The sequence below is a fragment of the Podarcis gaigeae genome (genome assembly GCF_964106915.1).
Source record: "Podarcis gaigeae genome assembly, chromosome: W".
NCBI lineage: Eukaryota > Metazoa > Chordata > Lepidosauria > Squamata > Lacertidae > Podarcis > Podarcis gaigeae.
Window position 1 is genome coordinate 12,638,105 of NC_139695.1, and position 26,249 is coordinate 12,664,353.

The 26,249-nt window shown below is 45.4% G+C and overlaps 1 protein-coding gene across 1 annotated transcript in view; it reads right to left on the minus strand.

Moving 5' to 3' along the window:
* The window catches only part of LOC310835981 (BCL-6 corepressor-like protein 1), a 142,092-nt gene that overhangs the window by 36,050 nt on the left and 79,793 nt on the right, over positions 1-26,249 (minus strand). The window contains 6 exon segments of the mRNA XM_083720952.1: positions 4,898-4,975; positions 7,205-7,350; positions 9,957-10,123; positions 10,222-10,428; positions 11,285-11,505; positions 24,769-24,883. Of these exon segments, the coding sequence (XP_083577078.1) occupies positions 4,898-4,975; positions 7,205-7,350; positions 9,957-10,123; positions 10,222-10,428; positions 11,285-11,505; positions 24,769-24,883 (934 nt within the window).

The following is a 26,249-nucleotide window of genomic DNA, read 5'->3' on the forward strand; positions in this document are numbered from 1 at the left end:
TCGGGACAGTGAAACTGGCAAGTCTGCACACAACCATTAGCGAAGTACTTTTTGTTCCAGATTCTGTAGACAATTTGCTCAGCGTCCCACAGCTGACTGGGCGAGGCTTTGAGATTTCCTTCAAGAAGAGCGTCTGTGTCATCAGGAAGGGCAAAGAGGACCTTTTGCATGTGAAGTTTATAGATGGCTTGTTCTTGATAACTTATGATGACAATGCTGTTGATGTGTCTAGTGTTGAATCTTGTTGTGTTGTACAAACTAACAAAGTTCTTCATGCAGGATGTATTCACGAGGCGCACCGAAAATTTGGTCACATGTCTTGGCAGGCACTGGCCAAGATGCCTGGAATGGTTCAGGGTTTGAACAGCAAGCCCTGTAAGTTTCACATGAAATGTGTGTCTTGTGCAGAGAACAAGGTGAAGGTTGCTCCGAAAGGCAAGGAGACAGGCTTCCAAACCATATCAGCTAGTCCACGCAAGCCTGGTTGGTCCACTTGCACCCTCTTTGGGTAGAGCAAGATACTTCATGGTTTTAATTGATTCTTTTTCCAGGTACATTCATGTGTTTATGCTCCAGCAGATGTCAGAAGCATTTCCTAAGTTCAAGGCGATCTGTGCTTGGTTGGAGAATGCTCACAATAAACGCATTGGCTGTTTATTTTCTGATCGAGGTGGTGAATTCACTTCTCAGCAGTTTGAAGGTTTCCTGACTGAGAAGGGAATCCAGCATAGCCTCTCAAGTCCTAGATCTCCATGGGAGAATGGACTTTGTGAGCAAGCAAGCCAGACTTTGTTGCAAGGCCTAAAAACCTTACTGCATGATGCCAATCTCCCTGGGAAATAATGGGCTGAAGCTTTATCGTGTTTCCTTTATTCCTATAATAGGAGACTGTCATCACCTATTGGTTGTACTCCCTATGAGAAGATGTTTGGTAAGAAACCTTACGTCAAGCACATGAGAATATTTGGTTCTGACATGTGGGTACACACCCCACAGAACAGCAAGCTTGGGAAGTGTGGGGCACATGGTTTGTTCACGGGGTACAAAAAAGGTGCATACGGGGTATTCATGAGTGACTCTAAGTCCATTAGGTTCACAAAGAGTGTTGAGTACAATCCTAAGTTGGGGGGGGGGGGGATGTGGGAATTTTCCAGAGTCACTCAGAGGAGGATGAAGATGATGTGAAAGAAGCAGATGATGATGAGGCAGATGAGGAAGCTGAGGATGATGATCAGAGTTTGGATTCCAGCTCAGTGGGCAGCGCTGCTGCTGTTGTCAGCAACAGTGATGACATAGCAGACTACAAGTGTGCAAAGGCCTCAGTCAGACCATCTGATGCGTCTGACACTGAACTGGGAGAACCACTGTTCACCATTGGTCACTTTTCTCCTAAGAAGGAGGAGATGAGTCCAGAAGACTTACGTCTAGTACGCAGATCTGAAAGGGCCACAAAAGGCAAACCTCCAAAGAGATTTGCTGATGAGTTTGCTAAGACAGCAACTGCTGTTCTTAGTAGCTTAGAGAAGGTGTGGGAACCTTCAAGCTTTAAAGAGGTTCAGGAGTTGACCTCTAAAGATGCTGAGCCATTACGAGATTGGCTCCATTATTATCAAATAATGGAGGCTTTTAAACAAGACAGGAAAATTGGGTTCCAGGTGGAAAAATCGAAATTAGAAACTGAATTGTTAGAATCCAATATTAAGAACCTATCAAAGATGTATAACTTGCTGTTGAAGTGGAATACAATTGATGAAACTGTTAAATCAGCAATGGTTAGATGGGCACAGGACTTAGGACATGATATTATGTTTGCTGATTGGAAACAGTTGTGGACCACAGGTATAAAATTTACGGCTTGTAATGCCTTAAGAGAAAACATTATGAAAATGATTTATAGGTGGTACATGACCCCAGTCAAGCTTGCTAAGATTTATCATTTGCCCAATAATAAATGCTGGAAATGTAATGAAACTGAAGGAACCTTCTATGACCTTTGGTGGACCTGCCCGAAGATTAAAGCCTTCTGGGAAATGATTTATAATGAAATTAAGAAAGTACTCAAATGTACTTTTCACAAGAAACCAGAGGCATTTCTTTTGGGTATGGTGGGCCAATTGGTGCCAAGGAGGGACAGGATCTTTTTTATGTACTCCACAACGGCAGCAAGGATTCTACTAGCAAAATATTGGAAGACACAAGAGTTACCCACGCTGGAAGAATGGCAGGCGAAAGTGATTGATTTTATGGGACTGGCAGAAATGACTGGCAGAATCCGTGACCAGGAGAAAGAAACTGTGGAGGAAGATTGGAAGAAGTTTAAAGTATATCTGAAAAACCGCTACAAAATTGAGGAGTGTTAAAGTGTTAAGGGAAAGGAAGATGTATAATTACAGCTATATTTATTCCTTTTGATTTAATGTGATATCGAAAAGGAGAATAAGTTAAATTTTAATTGACTAAAAAAGTTGCTGAAAAATTGTAAAATTAGGATGCAAAAAGGGGAAGGTATGGGGAAGTCCGTGAAAAGAGGCTTACGAAAACGAGGCTAAGAAACTAAAATTTATGTTTTTGTTTTTGTTTGTTGTAGTTTGTATTGTTTGGTGTTGTTTTGTTGATAAAATTGGAAAACCAATAAAAAAAGTATTAAAAAAAATAAAAATAAAGATGCTGAGCCATGGCTTAATGCCATGAAGGCTGAAGCTGATTCTTTGAATAGGAACCAAACCTGGGAGCTAATCCCAGTAGTCCCAGAAATGAGGCTGGTTGGCAGCAAATGGGTCTTCAAGGCCAAGACAGACCAGATTGGCAAGGTTGTAAGGCACAAAGCCAGATTGGTTGCCAGAGGTTTTTCACAGGTACCAGGACAGGATTACCACGAGACCTACTCACCCACCGCCAAGTATGAGAGCATTAGGCTAATGCTCACGATTGCTGCAGAGGAGAAACTGCACGTTTCTCATCATGATGTGAACACAGCTTTTTTGTACGGGGTTTGGGGGGAGGAGCTGTATATGCTTCCACCTGATGGAGTGCAGATACAGAAGGGAATGGTCTGTAAACTACGGAAGTCCTTGTATGGTCTCAAGCAGAGTGCCAGGTGTTGGAACACAAAACTCACTGAGACATTGCTTTCTCTAGGTTTTCACCAAGGCAAAGCTTATCCATGTGTGTTTGTCAAGGAGGAGGGGCAAAACAAACTGTATTGTTTATGTTTTGTTGATTATCTTCTTCTGTTTTGGAAGAATCAGGCTTTGTACCAAAGCACCCTAGCTCAGCTGAAGGAGCACTTTGACATGAAGGATCTTGGTGAGGTATCCAACTATCTTTCTCTGCAGGTGGAGAAGGACCAAGCAGGTTATTTTCTGGTACACCAAACACAGAAAATTGCTGATGTATTAACCAGGTTGAATTTGGTTGATGCAAACCCAGCAGACACACCGATGGTGACAGGTTACCAGGTAGATAGCACTGCTGAAGCATTTTCTGACACCACACTGTACAGATGCATTCTAGGCAAGCTGAATCTCATTGCTAGATGTTCAAGACCTGACATAGCTGTAAGCACTAACCTGCTTAGCAGACATGCCAACAATCCTACTGTTCAGGATTGGAAAGCTCTGAAGCGCATAGCCCGCTATTTGAAGGGGACTTTGCACTACAGGCTGAGGTTCACCAGTCAGAAGACTGCAGGTCTTGAAATCTTTGCAGGTGCTAGTTTTGGAAGTGACACCACGGATGGTACAAGCACTTCTGGAGTATGCTACATGTACAACCACTGTCTGTTTGACTGGCTATGCAAAAAGCAGACGACAGTAAGCCTAAGTTTCTGTGAAGCAGAACTCAATGCCCTGTCATTTTCACTCATGGGTTGTGAATGGTTGATGCAACTGTTTCAGGACATCAGAGTTTCTGTGAAATGTCCTATACAAGTGTATCAAGACAATAGATCCTGTTTGGCTTTGCTGAACTCAGAGAGTTGCAAGCAAAGAACCAAGTACTTGCAGATTAAGCTACATCGTGCAAGAGAGTGTATTCAGAAAGGACTCATTCAGGTGTCCTACATGCCAGGAAATGAAATTCCTGCTGATCTGTTGTCTAAGGTTGTTAACAGAGAACAACTTAAGGTTTATGTACAGAAGTTGCAATTGGGTTGAACCACAGGTACTACAGGTTACACGGAAAGGGGGAGGATGTTAGGATATAGTTTCATTCCACCTTAAATGGTCAGGCATGATTGTTGTGTATCACATTCCTGTTTCGTTCCAGCTCTCGCTGGGAAATTCTGTTTTGTATATAGCTTTTGTTCTGGCTGTTTTCCTGGACACGGAGGCAAGCAGTCATGTTTTTCCTTTGTTCTGATCTACGTTGAATAAAGCTGTAAATGTGCTCTCCTGTCTACATCTTTCGTTGTGGAGACTGCTGAAAGGGTGTGCACGGGCCTTGGAATGTCTCAGGCTCGTGTCGCTAACTGACTGATGCTGTTCCACGGGAGACCGGTGATCGTCCGGAGGCGACTGGGGGCCTGCCTGATGCCTCCGTCTCCTTGGCAGTATCCCAACAGAAACATCGCAAGGTGCACTTGTGAGACCAATATGTCTTGAGCTTGAAGGGTCAACCAAACCAGTTTCTTCAAAGGGCAGTAACTGAGCAAAATCACACACCATTTGAAGAAAATGGTTCAAACACATCTTTGAAGATCTGTCTCCTCCACTCAGTACGCTGCAGGAGCAAGTGGTTTAAGACCAAAAGACAGAGTGCTTGGGAAACAAATAAAAAATGCCCTGCACTTCATTCCCTTGCTCCAAACATCCTGCCTCTAAGGATGGAGGGAAGCCGATCAGCTCTACTACTTGTTGTTCCAGGGAGCAGGGAAAAGAGGTAGGTGGGGTCTACTCACCTAATATAGTGCTGCTGTAAAAATCCCAGGCTGTATGGGGGTCCCCTTCAGCTCGACCCTGCAGATCCAAGATGTAATCTGCAAGTGACAATTGGAAATTGCAGAGTTTGGAGAAAATGGAGGGTAAAGTGCGAGACTGGTTACATTACGCCCAGATTAAAGAAGTTTTTAAAAATGACAAAAAACTAGGGTTCCAGGTGGAGAAATCGAAGTTGGAGACAGAATTGTTAGAACCAAAGACTAAGGTACTATCAAGAATGTATAACTTGCTGTTAAAATGGAACACACAAGACGAAATGGTTAAATCTGCTATGATAAAGTGGGCACAGGATATTGGGCATAACATTATGTTTGAGGACTGGGAAAGGTTGTGGACCACTGGGCTGAACTTCACTGCATGTAATGCTTTGAAGGAAAATGTAATGAAAATGATATACAGATGGTACATGACCCCAGTTAAACTTGCCAAAATATACCATTCGTCTGATAATAAATGCTGGAAATGTAAAGGAAATGAAGGAACATTCTTTCACCTCTGGTGGACTTGCCCTAAAGTGAAGGCCTTCTGGGAAATGATATATAACGAGTTGAAAAAGGTATTTAAGTATACCTTCACTAAGAAACCAGAGGCCTTCCTCCTGGGTATTGTCGGCCAGAAGGTGTTAAAGAAGGACCGAACATTTTTTATGTACGCAACAACGGCAGCAAGGATACTCATTGCCAAGAATTGGAAAACTCAAGATCTACCCACACTGGAAGAGTGGCAGATGCAGCTGATAGACTATATGCAACTGGCGGAGATGACTGGCAGAATCCGAGACCTGGGAGAAGAAAGGACTGAAGAAGATTGGAAGAAATTTAAGATTTATTTACAAAAATATTGTAATTTGGTTGAATGTTAAGAAGGATGCTTGATCATAAATAATTGGCCACCACTAAATTAGACTGGAATTTGATGATAAGTGAGATCAAGGAAAAGACAAACCCTTTGGGAGAACTATTAGACTATATTTAAATGAGTGGATATAAGATTGTAAACAAGATGATAATTTGCTTGAAAAAACTTTTCAACAATGTAAGTGGGAGCAGGAGACGTGAGGAAGTCTAAACAAGTTATGAAATTTTGTTATGATATAAGCAATGTTGTTTATTACTTATGTTTTTCTTTCACAAAAAATCTTAATAAATATTTATATATATAAAAAAAACAAGATGTAATCTGCAAGAAGATAAAATTGAATAAAGGAAGCTGAGATGTCAATGTGTTTTCAGGTGCTTAGGCAAGGTTCCCAGAGAGTAAGATGGGGGAATTTTTGACCTGGTGTGCCAGATATTTTATCTCTCCCCATCCTTGTGGCTGAACTTTTACAGGTAGGCAGAGGCAACCCATCTGCCATCAGGTGACCATTAAGTAGGCAATCTTGCCCACCTGTTTAAGTTAACTTGCGGAAGGAAAAAGTCACCAGGAAGCAGCAAGGAGCAGAACTGAACTCTCTCTCATCAGGTGATGGGTGGGCACTTAAAATACTGATGCTTTGGCTGAGCATACCAGCTCCATGTGGGGAACAGGCAGGCACAGCCCATGCAGAACTGAACAGCCCATCAGCTGATTTCACCCACCCATCAAAGTGATGTCAGGTGACTGACCAGAGGGGGCACAGTTTAGAGGAAATGGCCTCATGGGCCAAACTGGATCCAAGATTGGCCTGCAGGATGAAGGCTCCACAATCCTTGCCATAAAGACTGATTAAAGCAGGGTTTCCCAAACTTGTGCCTCCAGCTGTTGTTGGACCACAACTCCCATCACCACAAGCTAGCAGGACCAGTGGTCAGGGATGATGGGAAATGTAGTCCAAAAAAACAGCTGGAGACCAAAGTTTGGGAAACCCTGGATTAAAGGGATAATTCAATGTGGATTTATCACAAAAGATTGTGATGTTATGATAAATCCACAATGAACTTTGCAAGCCTTTAATGAGAGCAAAAATCTTCGTCTTTTGCTCACAGGTACCTTCTAGCAAGATTCATGTAGGATTCTAGTCTAATGTTTTCAAGGTAGAGCCCTCCAACATGAATCCGTCCAAAGCCCTCCTTAGAGGGAAAACTAAGCACCAGAATCAACCCATTGAAGCATGCATATATCCTGCAGAATGATGTCCTTTAGTGCAAATCAAGCACTTTCCCTGCAAAACCCATGTGCATTTTCGACTGAAGCAACACATACGTCATATCTAGTATCCAATGGCCAGGGGGTGTGTGTGCAGGGGAATAAAATTGCTGCCTTACCTTTGACAAATGGAAACCTACCATTAAGGAAGTTTTTCATGTTTTCGCTGCTGGCCAGCTTCAGGGCAGTCTGCCCCGAATATGTAGCCAGGGTTGGGTCAGCACCGTAAGACAGCAGGAGCCACATGATCTCCAAGTTGTCATTTGCTGCAGCGTCATGGACAGGCCTGCCAAGAGACAAAGAGTTTTAAATTGAATTTCACAGAGTCAAAAGGCTGGAGCTGACCAGGGATCACCCATTCCTCCCTGGCCTTTCCCCATCAGGGAACCCTTGAGGAACCTGCAAGGGACCCTACCCCTCCTGTTTGCCTTTGTAAAGTGTTGTGTACTCTCTGTTAATGACAGGCGGTAAGCTCAGCATCTGATTGCCTACAAGAGGTCCCAGGTTCAATCCCTAGGAGCTTCAAGTAGGGCTGGGAGAGACCCGTCTGAAAAACCAGAGAGCCTCAGCCAGCCAGTGCGAACAATATGCTGAGGTGGATGGAAGGGTCCTGTGCTCTGCTACATATTTTAAATAGGGAGAAATGAATATGGAGAAATGTCCACTGTTGATCTGTCCTTGGTAACTGAGCAACGACCGTATTATTAATAAATAATTATCCTGAGGTGCAAGGATTTTAAGAAGTACCAGACATGAAGGAGCCACAGCTCAATGGCAAAGCACATGCCTTTCAAGTACACGGGACAACAATTTAGTCCCCGGAATTACTTGATAAAAGATCCAGGCACTGCCACTTTGGGCTTGGGACATTGCAGAACTGATGCCCCTCAGGGTAGATGAGTGCATCAGACAGCCCATCCATTGCGTCTTTCTCATGGGGTGAGGCGTGGACTGGACTGCTTTCAAGACCGCAGAGGGATTCTTGCTGAGCCTTCTCCCTAGCATGCTATTTTTAAAGAGAGAGCAGCTCCACTTCAGCAGACAGTTCTCAACCTGCAGAACTTGCTGAAATTCAGTGCAAGATCCTGACCTTAAACTGTATTATGAATCTGCTTGTTTGGTATGGATCAGGGACTGGATGAGGTTGGATAAGCAAGACACATTAGAATTAGAAGGACATGACAATAGATTTGCATATTTATGGTATGGGAAAGGGAAGATTCACAGAAGTTTCTATAACCATATAATTAGGAAATCATTAATGAGAGTATAGGAGAGATATAAAGATTTATTGGAACAAAAGACCCCTTGGTGGATTTCACCACATGAAGCATTACTTGCTCAAACCACTTGGAAAGAAAGGAAAATGGCTCACATATGTTGATCTAATAAAGGATCATGATGGAAAATGGAAATTAAGAGATTATGACGAGATCAAAGATCATTTTCAGAGTTGGTTGCACTAGCAACAATTATACGAAACATATAAAGAAGACAGTAAGAAAGGATTTAGCTACACAAGATCTAGATTCCAAACGGAAGTGATTGAAGGGAAAGTGAAATTACTGAAGGCCGCTTACAGCATACTATTAGAATGGGAGACGTAAGATGAAGAGGTAAAATCAGTCATGATTAAATGGGCACAAGATGTAGGCCACAATATTATGATGGAAGATTGGGGAAAGTTAAGGAAAACTGAAATAAAATTTACAGACTGTTCCCTGTTGAAGGAGAATTATATGAAGAAGATGTATATGACACCAGTGCAGTTAGGGGAAATGTACAAAACTAGTTCAAATATATGTTGGAAATGTAAGGAAAAGGAGGGGACATTTTTTCATATGTGGTGGGATTGTAATGTAATAAAAAAAAATTTGAGAAATGATACACAATGAAGTGAAGAAAATGTTCCACTTAACGTTTGTTTAAAAACCTGAAGCATTTCTGTTAGGGATCGTAGGGAAAGACCTGCCAAAAAAGCTGAAAAACATCTTCATGTATGCAACAACGGCCGCGAGAGTCTGGATGGAAGACTGAAGAAACCCCAACTAAAGAATCATGGCAAGAGAAACTGATGGACTATGCAGAACTGGCAAAGTTGACACATAAGCTACGGGACAAGGATAACTGTGACATCAAAGGTGAATGGGAACCCTTTATAAACAATTTGAAGAATCAACAAAGTGAATTGGACTCTTCAGCAGGTTTTGAATAAACACTCACAAACTCTTTATTGACAATAATCAGTTAGACAACTTAAGGATTTATACAACTTTGTAACATGCAGAGAATAGCATTCATAGAGAAACCAAAGATTGGAACTGAGGGAAGTCAGGGGGTGGGGGGGGGGGCTTTTTAGGGGAGGGTGGGGGAAGGGAGGAAAATGGGGAAAATATTAAGGAAGACATGTTTTTGGATAATATGTTTTGCTTAAATGCCTAATATTTTTTTTAAAAAAGGAAAGCAAATGCAAAAAAGAAAAGAAAAAGAAATTCAGTGCAAGATGCCCCTCTTAGAGCACACGGACAAGGTAGGTTGCATTTATTTATTTAATTGCCACCCCACCTTTCCTCCCAAGAATCTCAAGGAAGTTCACGTGGTCTCCCCCGTCTCTTTACCCTCATTAAAAACGTGCAATGTAGGTTAGGTAGGAAGGGTATGGCTGGTCCAAGATCACCCAGAGAGTGGCAGAGTTGGCAATGGAACCTGACTCTCCTCTGCCCTAAATCTGACACTCTTAAGTACTGCACCACAGCAGCTCTCACTGGCTTAACTCATCAATGTTACAGATTCAGAAGCTAAAACGGGCCACCTGAGGCCCAGATTCAGTGGACCACTTAGCCCCTGGCCAAGCCCCTGGCAACTGTGGTTCCTCAGCAGCGGTGGACTTGCCTGGTGCCATCCTGCACACTGCAGTTCACGTTTTCACCATGCTCCAGCAAGAGCTGCAGGATGTCCACCCAGCCGCAAGCGCAGGCCTCATGCAGGGCTGTGTAGCCTGCGTTGTCCCTGTGGTTGACATTGTTGTTTTCCTTCTGCAGGCAGTACATCACCACATCCTGGCGAAAGAACCCCCAACCCAAGATTAGTAAACAATGGCAGCAGTTGTCTCCTGCTGTTTATCCGCCCCGCCCCCCTTGCAAGAAGTGGCACCTACCTTGTAGCCAAGCAGGGCTGCTCTCTGCAGCAGTGTCTCCCCTGCATTCTTGTTCACTATCAGTCGACGAGCTTCAGGGGGCACTGGCAGGGCTGCGGGGGGCTCAGGGGCTCTTTCTGATTTGTGCTGCAGGGACTTGTTCAACAAGCAGGGTTCCCGAGCTTTCTTTGGAGAGCGTATCTTGAACTGGCTCAGGCGTGCCTTGGCCTTTAAAAAAAAAATGGAACACAGAGAATGATTGGGGGGATTGGGGAGGAAGAAGAGTAGTGTCAGAACAGGGCTAAGTGAAGAAGAATGCTGAACCTCTAAAAAAAGCTTGCATTCCACAACGTCACAGTTTACATCAATAACACTTTTACTTTTGTATGCACACTCAAATCTGCTTCTGCTAGCTGTTGAGAAGGGCAGAAAATGATATACAATATGGAAGTCCGGAAATCTCAGCTGTGTAAATCACACTCTCCAACACCACGCTAGTCCAGTTTCCTGGGATCTCACAGGCATCGCTCACATTTTTTTAAAATCTTAAAAAAGAAAAGAAAACCGGGACTCTCAAATGCTGAATTCTGCTCCCAGTAATCCATTCAGCCTTTGCATTGTGCACAGGCAGGCGTACCCAGGGCGGATTGCTGATTTGGGTTCTGAACACATACACACACGGCTTCTGCTCTGATCATATTGAGAGCCCTTTAAAATAAAATGAAAAATGCTGGTAAATCCATTCACAGGAACTGAGGAAGCAGCTGTACACCAGGATGAAACTCTTTGTTTTGCTTAAATTAGTACTGTTGACAACAGGGATGTGCTGCCTTTGGCACTTCAGCTCCCTCCCACCCCAGCCAGGGGGATGACGGGTTGCCCATCCTTGGTCTGTGATGCCGAGTGGCAACTTCCCAAAGCCCCAGGCAACCGAGAGAAGTTATTTCCCAGCATCTGCTAGCTAAACCTTTTAAGTGGCGATTGAGCCTGGTTTTGTAGCTCAGACTCCCACAGAGCCCTGGGTGCAGCACCCATCTAACCCTATCCCGAAATCAACTCCAGCATCTCCTAAGCAATACTGTACCTTCCCCTCTTCACAGATGCCTGAGAGGTGTTTGGTTTTGCATTTGCGTTTCCCGGAAGGTTTCTCTAGCACATCCTGGATGGGAGCCGAGTTGGGGTGATCCAAGAGGAATCCATTGTGGAAGTCCAGGAGTCCTTGGAGGGTTGGAGAAAGCCTGCTCCTCAAGCACAGGTCCGAGCCTTTGCTCGGCACAGCATCCTTGTGGTTTCGGTACCTGAAGTCTGCAAGGCAAGGCAGAGGGGGATTAAACAGCACAAAGGAGGCTCAAATGCACACATCCCTGGGCTCAAATGCACACATCAGCTCCTGAACATGCAAACAGAAGTGGGGAGTAGAAAAAGAAAGGAACAGCAGAGGCTTCAGAGCAAGCTTCTTGGTTAGCTCCCCTTGCATACTATCAGCCAGCCGTGGGTACATCAGAGGAAGCTGTCCAGCATCCTCAGTCTATGGTGTGCTGCTAAGCAACTGCTCCATTTTAGCCAACTGAAATGGCACTAACGTCACAACTTCTGCACCTATTTCCCTGTTGTTGTTTAGTCGTTTAGTCGTGTCCGACTCTTCGTGACCCCATGGACCAGAGAACGCCAGGCACCTCTGTCCTCCACTGCCTCCCGCAGTTTGGTCAAACTCATGCTGGTAACCTCGAAAACACTATCCAACCATCTCGTCCTCTGCCGTCCCCTTCTCCTTGTGCCCTCCATCTTTCCCAACATCAGGGTCTTCTCCAGGGAGTCTTCTCTTCTCATGAGGTGGCCAAAGTACTGGAGCCTCAGCTTCACGATCTGTCCTTCCAGTGAGCACTCAGGGCTGATTTCCTTCAGAATGGAGAGGTTTGATCTTCTTGCAGTCCATGGGACTCTCAAGAGTCTCCTCCAGCACCATAATTCAAAAGCATCTATTCTTCGGCGATCAGCCTTCTTTATGGTCCAGCTCTCACTTCCATACATCACTACTGGGAAAACCATAGCTTTAACTATACGAACCTTTGTTGGCAAGGTGATGTCTCTACTTCTCAAGATGCTGTCTAGGCCTGTCATTGCCCTTCTCCCAAGAAGCAGGCGTCTTTTAATTTCGTGGCTGCTTTCACCATCTGCAGTGATCATTGAGCCCAAGAAAGTAAAATCTCTCACTACCTCCATTTCTTCCCCTTCTATTTGCCAGGAGGTGATGGGACCAGTGGCCATGATCTTCGTTTTTTTGATGTTGAGCTTCAGACCATATTTTGCGCTCTCCTCTTTCACCCTCATTAAAAGGTTCTTTAATTCTTCCTCACTTTCTGCCATCAAGGTTGTGTCATCTGCATATCTGAGGTTGTTGATATTTCTTCCGGCAATCTTAATTCCGGCTAGGGATTCATCCAGCCCAGCCTTTCGCATGATGAATTCTGCATATAAGTTAAATAAGCAGGGAGACAAAATACAGCCTTGTCGTACTCCTTTCCCAATTTTGAACCAATCAGTTGTTCCATATCCAGTTCTAACTGTAGCTTCTTGTCCCACATAGAGATTTCTCAGGAGACAGATGAGGTGATCTGGCACTCCCATTTCTTTAAGAACTTGCCATAGTTTGCCGTGGTCGACACAGTCAAAGGCTTTTGCATAGTCAATGAAGCAGAAGTAGATGTCTTTCTGGAACTCTCTAGCTTTCTCCATAATCCAGCGCATGTTTGCAATTTGGTCTCTGGTTCCTCTGCCTCTTCTAAATCCAGCTTGCACTTCTGGGAGTTCTCGGTCCACATACTGCTTGAGCCTTCCTTGTAGAATTTTAAGCATAACTTTGCTAGCGTGTGAAATGAGTGCAATTGTGCGGTAGTTGGAGCATTCTTTGGCACTGCCCTTCTTTGGGATTGGGATGTAGACTGATCTTCTCCAATCTTCTGGCCACTGCTGAGTTTTCCAAACTTGCTGGCATATTGAGTGTAGCACCTTAACAGCATCATCTTTTAAAATTTTAAATAGTTCAGCTGGAATACCATCACTTCCCTAGCTCCCTTTTATTCTGAGCCACTGCCACATTACCGTGGCAGTGAGTTCCATAGCTTTATTGAATTTATTATTATGCCATCGACGTATATGATCCTTTGCTAACAACTTGAAAGGAAGATGGATCAGAGGGCCAGAGAACTGCAAAAGCAAAGGATTCTGGGAAACTGATACCTCTGACCAGAAGCAAAGAATTAGCATACAAACGACGGCGAAGAGAGAAGCAGACTGGTGGACGGACCCACCACTGGCAGCACACACCGTTAGATACACTGCAGATGTCCACAATCGCCCCAAAGGGAAGCTGTGCTTGAAGTTCTACATGGTTTCCTCCTGCTTAATGAACTTTCCCACAATACATGCGGCCGTGTCCTCCCTTAAGGCTTCCAGGCCTTTAAGCTCTTCACGAAGCACTCCGCAGCTTTTTCCACCCGTGCTAACAGAGACCAAGCTTAAGCAGCTGCCCCCTGGTGGCTACCGCAGCTGGCAAACTGGACAGTTGTGCCTTGCTCCGTGCCACTAAGGAAGACTTGTCCTCACTCAGGCTGAAGAGGGATGCCTTCCTGCAACCGACAGTGGGATTAATTTGGCAAGCCTGCAAGAGCAATTGTCCCTCTTCTTTCCAATGGCCTAAAAGGGTTTTGTTTTTGTTTTTTTAAAAAAAAGATGCCAGAAAGGAGAGGGACAACAATTGCTTGTTATTTCCTCTCTGGTAAAGCACTGCCTTTTAAATTCTAGGGAGGAGATGGCTGCAGCATAAGCTGTTCAAAGGGCACTCCATAGACTTCAGAGCCGTTCAGCAACAAATAAGCAGGCTAAGAAGCTGGCGAGGTCTATTTTGGACAACCTCTAGGGAGGTGAAGTTGGATGGATGTCCACCAGGGGTGCTTCAGGCACAGACAGGGCTGTGTGCAGCACTTGGCGCAGGATCACAAACTTCAGACTGCACCACATGGTTCAAAATGCATGGTCAATGCTGGCAAAACCTCAGATGACCCGAGGAAGGGAGACTGCCAGTCCCAAGTTCACACTGTTTCCATGGGAAACTACTGCACATGCACAGAAACATGGTGGGCAAACTAAGAGTGCTGGCAACCATTGTGAGCAGTGGGGGCACACAGGGTGAACAATGTTTCCCTCTCTGCCCCTTACAACCCTCCCAATCACAGGTATTGGCATGGGCTGGCACAGCCCACAAATTTGTGTTTTTTATTTACCAGCCTGCCCCACGGCCAGCAAGAAACACTGGCAATGCTTTGTTTAAAAATTGCATTCTGCAAAGCAGGTTGGCAGAGAAGAGGCAGAAAGGTCCATGCCTCCTTTGCGAGTCCACTCACTTGCCTGCATGGGATTCCTGGTTGCCCATGGCAAGTAAGTGAATTGTTAAATGCGAAGCTGCCACAGGGCCAAGTAACACTAGCCTGACAGCGCAGAAGTTGCACCAAGGGCTGCCGCTGAAGGGAGAAGGAAGGGTTAATAAGGCAAAGAAGCTAAAAGCTGTGGTTAGGCAGAAAACCGCAAATGCGTTAGCTCTGTAGGCCAGAAGTTGCTTCCTGTTTTCAGCTCTGCAGACTGGGAGCTGTTTCCTGTTTTTGTGCTATCTATTTTAGAAATGCAAGACATACATGCAGGGCATGAGAAGGATTTCTCTCTACCTTCTCTGTACCATTGTACTTTGTAGGGGTTGCTCTCGAATATTTCCTGCAGTAAATTCCTGTACTAATCCTGTTTTTGCAGTTGCGGCATTACCAAACAATGGGTGTTTGCTAAAGTCAGGCAGGTCAAGAGTCCAGCTTCCTGCCTTACCAGCTAGCCAGAAAATTGCAGCTGTTTGCAAATTTAACCAGCCTGCCAAAGAGGTCTCACTCTGTCTTTTATAACATGCATTTGTTTTCATATTTCAAAACTACAAACCATGTTTGGGTGCCTTGGCAAAAAGGTGGTTTCTAGGGGGATGCATACCCCTAAACATTTTGTGAATCTAGTGGAAGAAACTAATTTTTAAAACTTTCTAGTTTCTTCCACGGCGAATCATCACCATGTTTCCTGCCATACGCTTCCTGTCTTAAGTAATGCAAAGATAAGAAAAGACACGTACAAGCAAGAGGGGAGGGGGAAGTGCTTAGCTAGCAGAAAGACACGTATGAGGAAGTGCTTACCCAGCAGATAGATGTGCCATATAAGGGAATAAGTTGAACATTTGCCAGCTGATTGGGAAAATTTGAGGAAGGAATGGGAGGGGGGGAATGCTCAAAAGGTATAAGAAGGCTTGCTGAAATGTATTCCTTTACAGCCAGTTTGCAGGAGCGATCCTGCTGGCTGTCCTGTGCACAGTTTGCAATAAACTCTTTTCTCCAAAGAAGAAACTTTCCTGGTGCTTTTTGCTCTCTCTCTCTTCGGCACTGGGGACGCGGGCAAACGAATTCCCTGGCAAGGACAAGGTTCAGCCTTCAGTTTGGTGCGTTGGCCGGGAATTTTTGCCCCACCCCAGAGGGCCGGGGAGGGCCAGGCTCGACCTCGGTGAACAGCTCGGATCGGCGTTTTGCAGGCTCCAAGCGCGCACCCTGCCAATTCGTGGGGGGAACCAGCCACACCGCTCCGGAGTGGAGACACAGGTCGAGGGAGAAAAGAGAACTGGCCAGAAGGGGTCTGCAGCAAAAAAAGGTAAGCCCAAGGGAAAGGGCGAGGCCTGATCAGCCTCACCTGGCTGTGGCAGTACAGTGCCAGCCAGGAATAAGGGGATTGGTTGTACAGTACAGTACTAGCCACCAGGAATAAGGGGACTGGTTGTGCAGGAGAGTGCCACCAGCATAAATTTGGAACAGAGGAAGGAGGGGAAATTATATTGATGTGATTTGTATGTTGTGTGTGTTGCATGTCAGATACTCCAGTGATTGAATTGTCGAGTGTGGGCCGGGGTATTAGTGCCCCTTGGCCGAGCGATTGCAGGGTTGTGCGTTTTCTGCCAGGGCGACCTCGTGCAGGCCACAATCTGTATTATTTGGTGTGTGAAAGAATTTATAACCCGGTTAGGAGAGGAGTATCTGAAGAAAAAAAAAATGGGGTCTGGGGCAAGCCAATGTAGTCCCCTGGAATGCTTTTTAAACAATTGGAAAGCAGCCACAAAAAATGATGACTGGGGAATTAAATTAAGAAGACAGAGAATGAAGACATTGTGTGAAGTTGATTGGCCCTTACAAGGAGTTACTTGGCCTTCAGAAGGAAGCTTTGATTTGCAGCTAATCAGTCCATTATATCAGAACATCTTGAATGTCCACCCAGACCAGATCCCTTATATTTCTACTTGGAAAACCAATGTAGAGAAGAACCCACCATGGTTGAAAGCCTGCCGGGGCAACGCCCCACAAAGTGCAGTTTGTACAGTTCGACCGGCAGGGAAGTCAGAAAGGCCCCCAGTGATACCAGACCCAGAAGAAGAGGAGGGAGGAATTATTAAACCACCTCCACCCTATGCTCCACCAACTGCCCCTCAGGCAAATCCACCAGACCCAGGTCCCCAGGCACTGGGAGGAGCTAGCCCCCAGCCTGAACCCTCCAAGGCTGATGAATCAGATGAAGAAGAAGATGATGAGGAATTTTTAAAGGGATTACTTGAACTAGCAAAGAAAGGAAAAGGGTGGACTCAGTATCAGTCGATAAGATTGCAACGGTATGTACAACCTTATGCAGAAAAAGTAGATGTTGGTCCCCACTTGTTGGCCGCAGCAGAATGCCTCCCAACACAAGGGAAGAAATGGCAGAAGGAATGGATAGAAGCAGCAACCAGGGCGGCCCTCCATAAGTCCCATGAGGTGCAGAAAAAGGGTGGGGCTGGAATGATGCCTCTACGTAGAGTATATGATCCTCCGGCCCCCGCGGGACCTAACGGAGTTGTGCCCAATAGAACTTATACAGTTCAACATGTCCCCTTCTCTAGTGCAGATGTTTGTAATTGGAGGAATCAAAACCCTTCATTTGAGGAAAACCCAGCAAAAATAATTAAGCTGTTTGAGGGAATTTTCAAAACCTACAATCCCACTTATGATGATGTACAGTATTTGATGGATGCCCTGCTAACTACAGAGGAGGTTAGGCGAATTCATACTGAAGCCCGAGCACACATGAGAGCGCAGGGGGTAGGAGAGCCGGCTGTTACAACAGGATATCCTGAAAATACACCGAATTGGGATTATCAGACCACTGATGGGCAAAATACCCTCACCACTTATCGCCAGAATGTCTTAAATGGCATGAGAAGGGCAGCCAGGAAGCCTACTAATTTTGCCAAGATCAGGGAAATAATGCAAGGGAGTGAGGAGCCCCCAGGTGCCTATCTGGAAAGACTAAAGGAAGCTTACCGCCAGTATACCCCTGTAGACCCAGAGGAGGTTGCCAATGCCCCGATCATAAAAACTGCCTTTGTAGCTCAGGCAGCACCCGATGTCCGCCGAAAAATCCAGAAGCACGAGGCTTTCATGGGCCACACCCTTGAGTGGATGTTAGAATTGGCTCAAACCACTTATAATCAGAGGGAGGAAGAGGCACAAAAGAAGAAGGAGAAATATCAAGCAAAAAAGTTGATGGCGTTACAGGTTACCACACCCACCCCTCATGAAAGAGGAAGCGCCCGGGGAGGAGGGCAAGGCCGTTTGGGGAGGAACCAGTGCGCCATCTGCCGGCAGGAAGGGCACTGGAAAAGAGAATGCCCACAGGCTCATTCAGGTGGAAGAGGACGAGGAGAACGAGTTCCAGGGCCAATCCCCATGGGACCTGGACAGGAACTGAGACCCTGGACATCAGCAAATGTCGGCAGGGGTAGAGGACGTGGACAGGGACCCCCCTGGCACCCCCCAGCCCAAAGGCAGCCCGGCGCAATGAGCCTGAGAGAGGAAGAGGAGGAATATTAGGACAGACCGGGCCCAGCTGATTTAGGTTCCCGTGAGCCCATGGTCAAAATACAAACAGGGAACCGAACCATCCCCTTCATGGTGGACACCGGAGCCACACACTCTGTTTTGCCAGTACCAGTGTCCAAGCCCACCAAGCAAACGATTAATATAATAGGAGCTACAGGCAAATCACAAAGAGCCCCATTCCTGCAATCTGTTGCCTGTAGCTTGGGCGGCCAAGTGGTCCAACACAAGTTTTTGTATATACCGGAGTGTCCCATCCCATTATTGGGTCGAGACCTGCTATCAAAATTGCAAGCCCAGATTTCTTTCCAACCAACAGGAGAAGTAACAATGACCACAGGGCCAGCAGGGGAATTCTCCTTAGAGGTACCTTTAAGGGAACACTGGCGCTTAATGATGGTAAAAGAAGAGGAGGGGATTATTTCAGAGGACCTCCTGCAAGAAGTTAACCCTGATGTGTGGGCAGAAGGCAACCCGCCCGGAATGGCAAAGAACATCCCACCTATAATAGTCAAGCCCAAACCATTCGCCAACCCTGTGGCTGTAAACCAATATCCTATCCCCCGAAGAGCTGCAGAGGGAGTATGGGTACATTTGGAACGGTTACTTCGCCATGGCATCCTGAGACAGTGTCAATCTCAGTGGAACACCCCACTCTTGCCGGTGAAGAAGGAAGATGGCACGTACCGTCCGGTCCAAGACCTTCGATTGGTCAACCAGGCCGTGGAAACCCTCCACCCCAATGTGCCCAATCCTTACACGCTGCTTAGTCTAATACCTCCTACTGCATGTTGTTTCACAGTATTGGACTTGAAGGATGCATTCTTCTGCTGCCGCCTGGCAGAGGAAAGTCAGCCCCTGTTTGCATTTCAATGGACAGATCCAGGAACAGGCACGAAGGTGCAATATACGTGGACGAGGCTTCCACAAGGGTTCAAGAATTCTCCAACCCTTTTTGGGGTAGCATTAGCATCAGACCTGTCTAGCTTCCCCACCAGCCCACGCAGAGTTTTGTTGCAGTACGTGGATGACCTTCTTTTAGCTTGTTCAGACAAAGACACGTGTATGGAAGCCACCAAGGACTTGCTGAACCATCTGGGTGAAGCAGGATACCGAGTATCTAAGAAAAAAGCCCAAATATGCCAACCCACTGTGAAATATCTTGGATTTGATATATCCTATCAGCGACGGACCCTAAGGGAAGAAAGGAAGCAAGCCATTATCCAGATTCCAGAGCCAAAGAATCGCAGAGAACTACGTGGCTTTCTGGGATCGGCAGGATTCTGTAGGATATGGATACCAGATTACAGCACAATTGCCAAGCCTCTGCATGAATCAACCAGAGGGACGGAAAAGGACCCCTTTGTGTGGGGAGAAGAACAGCAACAGGCCTTCCAGGATTTGAAAAAGGCATTGCAGCAAGCACCAGCGCTGGGTATCCCAAATCCAGAAAAGCCTTTCTCCCTGTTTGTGGATGAAGACCAGGGAACAGCAAAGGGAGTGCTATGCCAGAAATTGGGAAGCTGGCAACAGCCTGTGGCATACCTATCCGAGCGCCTGACACCTACAGAACAAGGTTTACCGCCATGCATGAGAGCAGTTGTGGCAGTAGCTACCCTACTGAACAAGGCAGACAAATTTACTTTTGGCCAAGACACTGTTTGTGTGACCCCGCATGCAGTCCCAGCTCTACTCGACATGAAGGGTACCTATTTCTTCTCCCAAGCAAGGATGAGAAAGTGTCAGATGCTGTTGTTGCACCCGCGTTTGAAGTTCCAGGTTACCACCGCCCTCAACCCAGCTACCCTGTTGCCGGTAGGAGAAGGTGAGGAGCAGACGCACGATTGCATTGAAGTAATGGACGAGGTATATTCCAGCAGACCTGATCTCAAAGATGAGGCAAACCCCCATTGGCCTTCATGGTTTGTAGATGGAAGTAGTTTTGTTGAGGCTGGGCAACGGAAGGCGGGCTATGCAGTGGTGGCCCTGGAGGACCAGGTGATCGAAGCAAAGTCACTCCCGCCTGGAACATCGGCCCAGCTGGCAGAACTAACTGCGCTTACCAGAGCCCTGAGCCTGGCAAAGGGACAGAAAATAAACATTTACACAGATTCTAAGTATGCATTCCTGACTTTACATGCCCATGGAGCCTTATGGAAAGAAAGAGGTTTGCTTACCTCCAGAGGAAACCAGGTGGCCCACCCGCAAGCTCTACTGAACCTTCTGGATGCTGTATGGGAGCCCGAGGCAGTGGCAGTTATCCATTGCTATGGCCACAAGACTGGACCAGGGGAAGTGGCCAGAGGAAATCGATTGGCAGACAGAGTGGCCAAGGAAACAGCCCGGGAACTGGCCCCCACCTTGGTTATCGGAGCACTGGTCCCAGAAGAGATTTTAAGCACCACTGATAAACCAGCTTACACAAAGCAGGAAAAGGACACTGCAGACGCCCAGGAACTGACCTTGTCCAAGGAAGGATGGTACCTTACCCCTGATGACAGGATATGGATTCCAGAGTCTCTTTCTCGGCAGATAGTTCAGAGGTACCATGAATCAACCCACATAGGACCAGATGCTACAACCAAGCAGCTGGGGAAGTGCTTATATATATCCCACCTCTACCAACTGGCAGCCCAGATCTCCAGGAAATGCCTGCTATGCCAAAAGAATAATCCCAGAGCCGGACCACTGGCTCTCCCAGGGATTCAGCACAGTGGAACTGCACCTATGGAAGATCTTGTCGTGGACTTTACTGAATTACCCCGTTGTGGACTATACCGCTACCTGCTGGTGGCAGTGTGTACCTACACCGGGTGGGTCGAAGCATGGCCCACCAAGACTGAAAAGGCACTTGAAGTAACCAGGTGCCTGCTTAGGGAAATCATCCCTCGCTATGGATTGCCAAGGTCCATAGGATCTGATAATGGACCAGCATTTGTTCATGCAGTCCTACAGGGACTGGCAAAAGCGCTCCAGATCAACTGGAAGCTGCATACTGCTTATAGACCCCAGAGTTCTGGAAAGGTAGAGAGAATGAACAGAACTCTAAAGAATCAGCTGTCCAAGCTGACGCAGGAGACCGGGTCTAATTGGGTGGCCATGTTGCCCTTAGCATTGCTCAGGGTCCGCAGTCTCCCTTCAAAGCGGACCCACTTGTCACCCTTTGAGGTTTTGTTTGGGAGACCAGTCCCATATGTTAGAATGTTAACTCCATATGCTAGCCAAGATATGCAATTGAATAATTATGTGCAGTCACTCTCCCAAGTTCTCTCCTGTTTCCACAGGTGGACCCAGGCTCGCACCCCATGTGTGTTAACTGAACCGTTCCATCAGTTCGAGCCAGGTGATGAAGTGTGGGTGAAAGACTGGCAGCGAGCTCCCCTACAGCCTTGTTGGAGGGGACCATACACTGTGCTACTTTCTACACCTACTGCTGTGAAGGTTGCTGGCATCACCCCGTGGGTCCACCATACTCGAGTAAAGAAAGCCATTTCAGACTGGACAGTTACACCAGATCCAGAGAACTCCCTTCGGCTGACTATCTCCAGACGCCTGGTAGACGACCGCTCTGCTGATATCACACCGGAAGCTGATATCTCTACGCACAGCTGAAGAATTGGATGGGAGGGGCGCCCGCGGGCAGTGTCCCCAACGTAGAAACTTGCTCTCCAGCAAATTTAGAGGCACCAGTAGGTCTTTTGGTATTAGGACCAGAACCCCTTGATATAGTCACCCCATGTGTCAGGCTGTTGCAGGGGTGGATATATTCCTGTGGGTGCATGTTAATATATGAAGAGGGAGAGGCCCCTTTTGGATATAATATTTTGGAAAGACAGCACGAGGGCCCAGCCCATCAACAAGGGATTATAGGGAAATTGCTCCATATAGTGGGTGCTTCAGCAGAAAAGTGGAAAGTCACCCCTGAGGCCCGGAGAATAATTGAATACGAATATCAGTGGGCCCTTCAGCGATAAGAAGAAAAGCTAGAAATGACCCCCAAATATTGGTGGGTGGGAGTTATCTCAACCGCCCTTGCCATATGGATGTGCCTTTTCTTTTGCTGGCATGAACGTCACAGGTTCTGCGGGAGGCAACGGTCAAATCCTTCTACCCCCTTGATGATCCTCCTAGTATTTCTCGTTCTCATAGTTGCAGGAGACAAGGAAGGTGCTGCACCTGGTGAACATGGGCAGATGGGGACTAGATTATTGAATAAAACATCACGAGGAGAAAATTATCATAAGATGTGGAAAGACAATATTTATATCAAGGATATGTTTAAGTTCACCACAATGTTAAATCTCTCCAATTGTTGGCTGTGTATGCACATACCACCTTATGCTCAACGGCCAGGTTTGATGCTACATGGAATTCCCATTGATGATATCTACAATGTAAAAAATAGAAAAAACCCTGAAGAAGCTCAATGGCCACCCGTAAAATTGGCCCTGTCCGAGCCAGCTTTTATTTGTTTAAAATTCTCTGAAGGGTCAACCCCACGAGGGATTTATCCTGATTGCTTATATGTATTGAATTTTGTATTTAATAGGACCTGCTCTGCCTTTGTTAATTATGGAAATACCTCACGGTGTTATCAATCCGATACTAGCGCCAAGTTAATGACTGATATGCACCACCTCCACAAAAGCTCTAGATCCAATTCTTCTGTTCAGCCCCTATTAAATTTCACCCAGGAGTTATGGCACGTAAGCCTCCTGTTTTCACAAGCTTTCAAATGGTCGGAGCAACAACGAAACACCAGTCACCTTCTTCCGGAAGAACTCTGGCTAATTTGTGGCGATGCAGCATTCAAATCTATTCCCCGAGATCTTACTGGAGTTTGTACCCTAGGAGTGGTGGTTCCCCTTTTATATAAGATAGGAGAGTTACCAACATCTCTCAGACTGCGTAACCGCAGGGCAGTGAATACACCTATTAACCACTATGTTGGGACCCAGGTATCGCGGGGCCTACTACCTTCCTTAGGGGCAGCCATGAATTATAGAGATCTTCATTTGCTCGCCAATTGGACAGAAGGGCTATTTAATGATACCATTAAGGCACTAAAGGACCTCAATCAAGAGGTGTCTGCTATGAGGGAGGTCGTTTTGCAAAATCGTTATGCTTTAGATGTAATGTTGGCCTCAAAGGGAGGAGTTTGTGCGTTAGTTCATTCTCATTGCTGCGTGTTTATCCCAGATAATAATGTCAGCATTTCGGCCACAATCGACCACATGGAAACAATGATAGCTGAAAACCCGCTAAAAAATACAGAAGGTGATCCATGGAATTGGTTATATTCTTGGCTCCCCGATGGTGGTTGGATCAGGCATATTATGGTATTGATAGCAGGGCCGCTTATAATCCTTTTGCTTTTCTGCTTCTGTATTCCCTGCTTGATGCAATGTATGCAACATATGATGGAAAAGATGATATCCCGCACGATGGGACCTCGTGTAATTGCTTTTATGAGAGAATATAGACCCTTACCCCAGAACGAATCTAAGTAATAGATTGTTCATAAAAAGAGGAGGGAGTGAAGGGAGAAGGAAGGGTTAATAAGGCAAAGAAGCTAAAAGCTGTGGTTAGGCAGAAAACCGCAAATGCGTTAGCTCTGTAGGCCAGAAGTTGCTTCCTGTTTTCAGCTCTGCAGACTGGGAGCTGTTTCCTGTTTTTGTGCTATCTATTTTAGAAATGCAAGACATACATGCAGGGCATGAGAAGGATTTCTCTCTACCTTCTCTGTACCATTGTACTTTGTAGGGGTTGCTCTCGAATATTTCCTGCAGTAAATTCCTGTACTAATCCTGTTTTTGCAGTTGCGGCATTACCAAACAATGGGTGTTTGCTAAAGTCAGGCAGGTCAAGAGTCCAGCTTCCTGCCTTACCAGCTAGCCAGAAAATTGCAGCTGTTTGCAAATTTAACCAGCCTGCCAAAGAGGTCTCACTCTGTCTTTTATAACATGCATTTGTTTTCATATTTCAAAACTACAAACCATGTTTGGGTGCCTTGGCAAAAAGGTGGTTTCTAGGGGGATGCATACCCCTAAACATTTTGTGAATCTAGTGGAAGAAACTAATTTTTAAAACTTTCTAGTTTCTTCCACGGCGAATCATCACCATGTTTCCTGCCATACGCTTCCTGTCTTAAGTAATGCAAAGATAAGAAAAGACACGTACAAGCAAGAGGGGAGGGGGAAGTGCTTAGCTAGCAGAAAGACACGTATGAGGAAGTGCTTACCCAGCAGATAGATGTGCCATATAAGGGAATAAGTTGAACATTTGCCAGCTGATTGGGAAAATTTGAGGAAGGAATGGGAGGGGGGGAATGCTCAAAAGGTATAAGAAGGCTTGCTGAAATGTATTCCTTTACAGCCAGTTTGCAGGAGCGATCCTGCTGGCTGTCCTGTGCACAGTTTGCAATAAACTCTTTTCTCCAAAGAAGAAACTTTCCTGGTGCTTTTTGCTCTCTCTCTCTTCGGCACTGGGGACGCGGGCAAACGAATTCCCTGGCAAGGACAAGGTTCAGCCTTCAGCCGCCTTGAGGATCCCTGCCCTGCAGCCGTTCCCGGTGGCTCCCCTTCGCTACCTGCTTGCATTTTCCATGGCTTGTTGCAACATCTCATGTGCTCCTCTTTCTCCCGCTCTATCAAGTACTCTCCAGTCTGGTACCTCCAGCTTTTCTGCCTCCTCCTTTTTGTTCTCTTTTTTTTTCCCCTTTCCTTTTCTTATTTATACCCCACCCTCCCCAACTAATTCTGGGCTCAGGGTGGCTAACACCAAGTATAAAAACAATTGATTAAAATACAACTTAAAAACAAGACAGATAAAAAATAATACAAGAATAGTGACTGATCTTCTATTTTTTTTTAAATGATATTTTATTAAGTTTTAAGAATAACAACAAACAGAAAAAGGAAAAAAACACATACACAAAAATATAAAGTTATAGAATACAAAAAATACAATAATTTAGGAAAAAAGACAACACCAAAAAAGAAAAGAAAAAGCACATTGAAAAAAACAACAACACAAAAATCCCTCTTTTTAATTCCTCATCTTTGATTCACTTATTTTCCTGACTTCCTCACATCTCCCTTTTTTGTATCCCTTTTAAAAATTAGTTCAGCAAATTCATATCCAATTTAGTTTATCTATTATCAATCCAATCTTATTTTTTACCTTGTTGCTAGAACCCCTTCAGTTCATTTCAATGTCATCAACATTCAAAAATTTTACAATGTTTCTGTAGATAAATTTTAAATTTCCTCCAATCTTCTTCCAACAACTCTTCTCCCTGGTCTCGGATTCTGCCAGTCATTTCCGCCATTTCCATGTAGTCCATTACTTGCATCTGCCATTCTTCCAGTGTGGGTAGGTCTTGTGTCTTCCAATGCTTTACGATGAGTATTCTTGCTGCTGCTGTAGCATACATAAAAAAAGTTCTATCCTTCTTTGACACCAATTGGCCGACTATGCCCAAGAGAAAGGCCTCTGGTTTCTTGGGGAAAGTGTACTTAAGTACCTTCTTCAATTCATTATAGATCATCTCCCAGAAAGCCTTAATCCTTGGGCATGTCCACCAAAGGTGAAAGAATGTACCTTCAGTTTCTTTACATTTCCAACATTTATTGTCGGGCAAGTGATATATTTTTGCAAGCTTGACTGGAGTCATGTACCACCTATACATCATTTTCATAATATTCTCTCTTAGGGCATTACATGCCGTAAATTTAATCCCGGTGGTCCACAACTTCTCCCAGTCAGCAAACATGATATTATATCCTATATCTTGTGCCCATTTTATCATTGCAGATTTTACCGTTTCTTCCTCAATGTTCCATTTCAACAGCAAATTGTACATTCTTGATAGTATCTTAGCATTGGGTTCTAACAGTTCTGTCTCTAACTTTGATCTTTCCACCTGGAAACCCACTTTTTTGTCCTGGTTGTAAACCTCTCTTATTTGAAAATAGTGTAACCAGTCTCGCACCTTCTCTTTAAGCTTCTCATAACTCTGCAATTTCAATTTGTCACCTTCCTGTTCTAAAATTTCCCAGTATTTTGGCC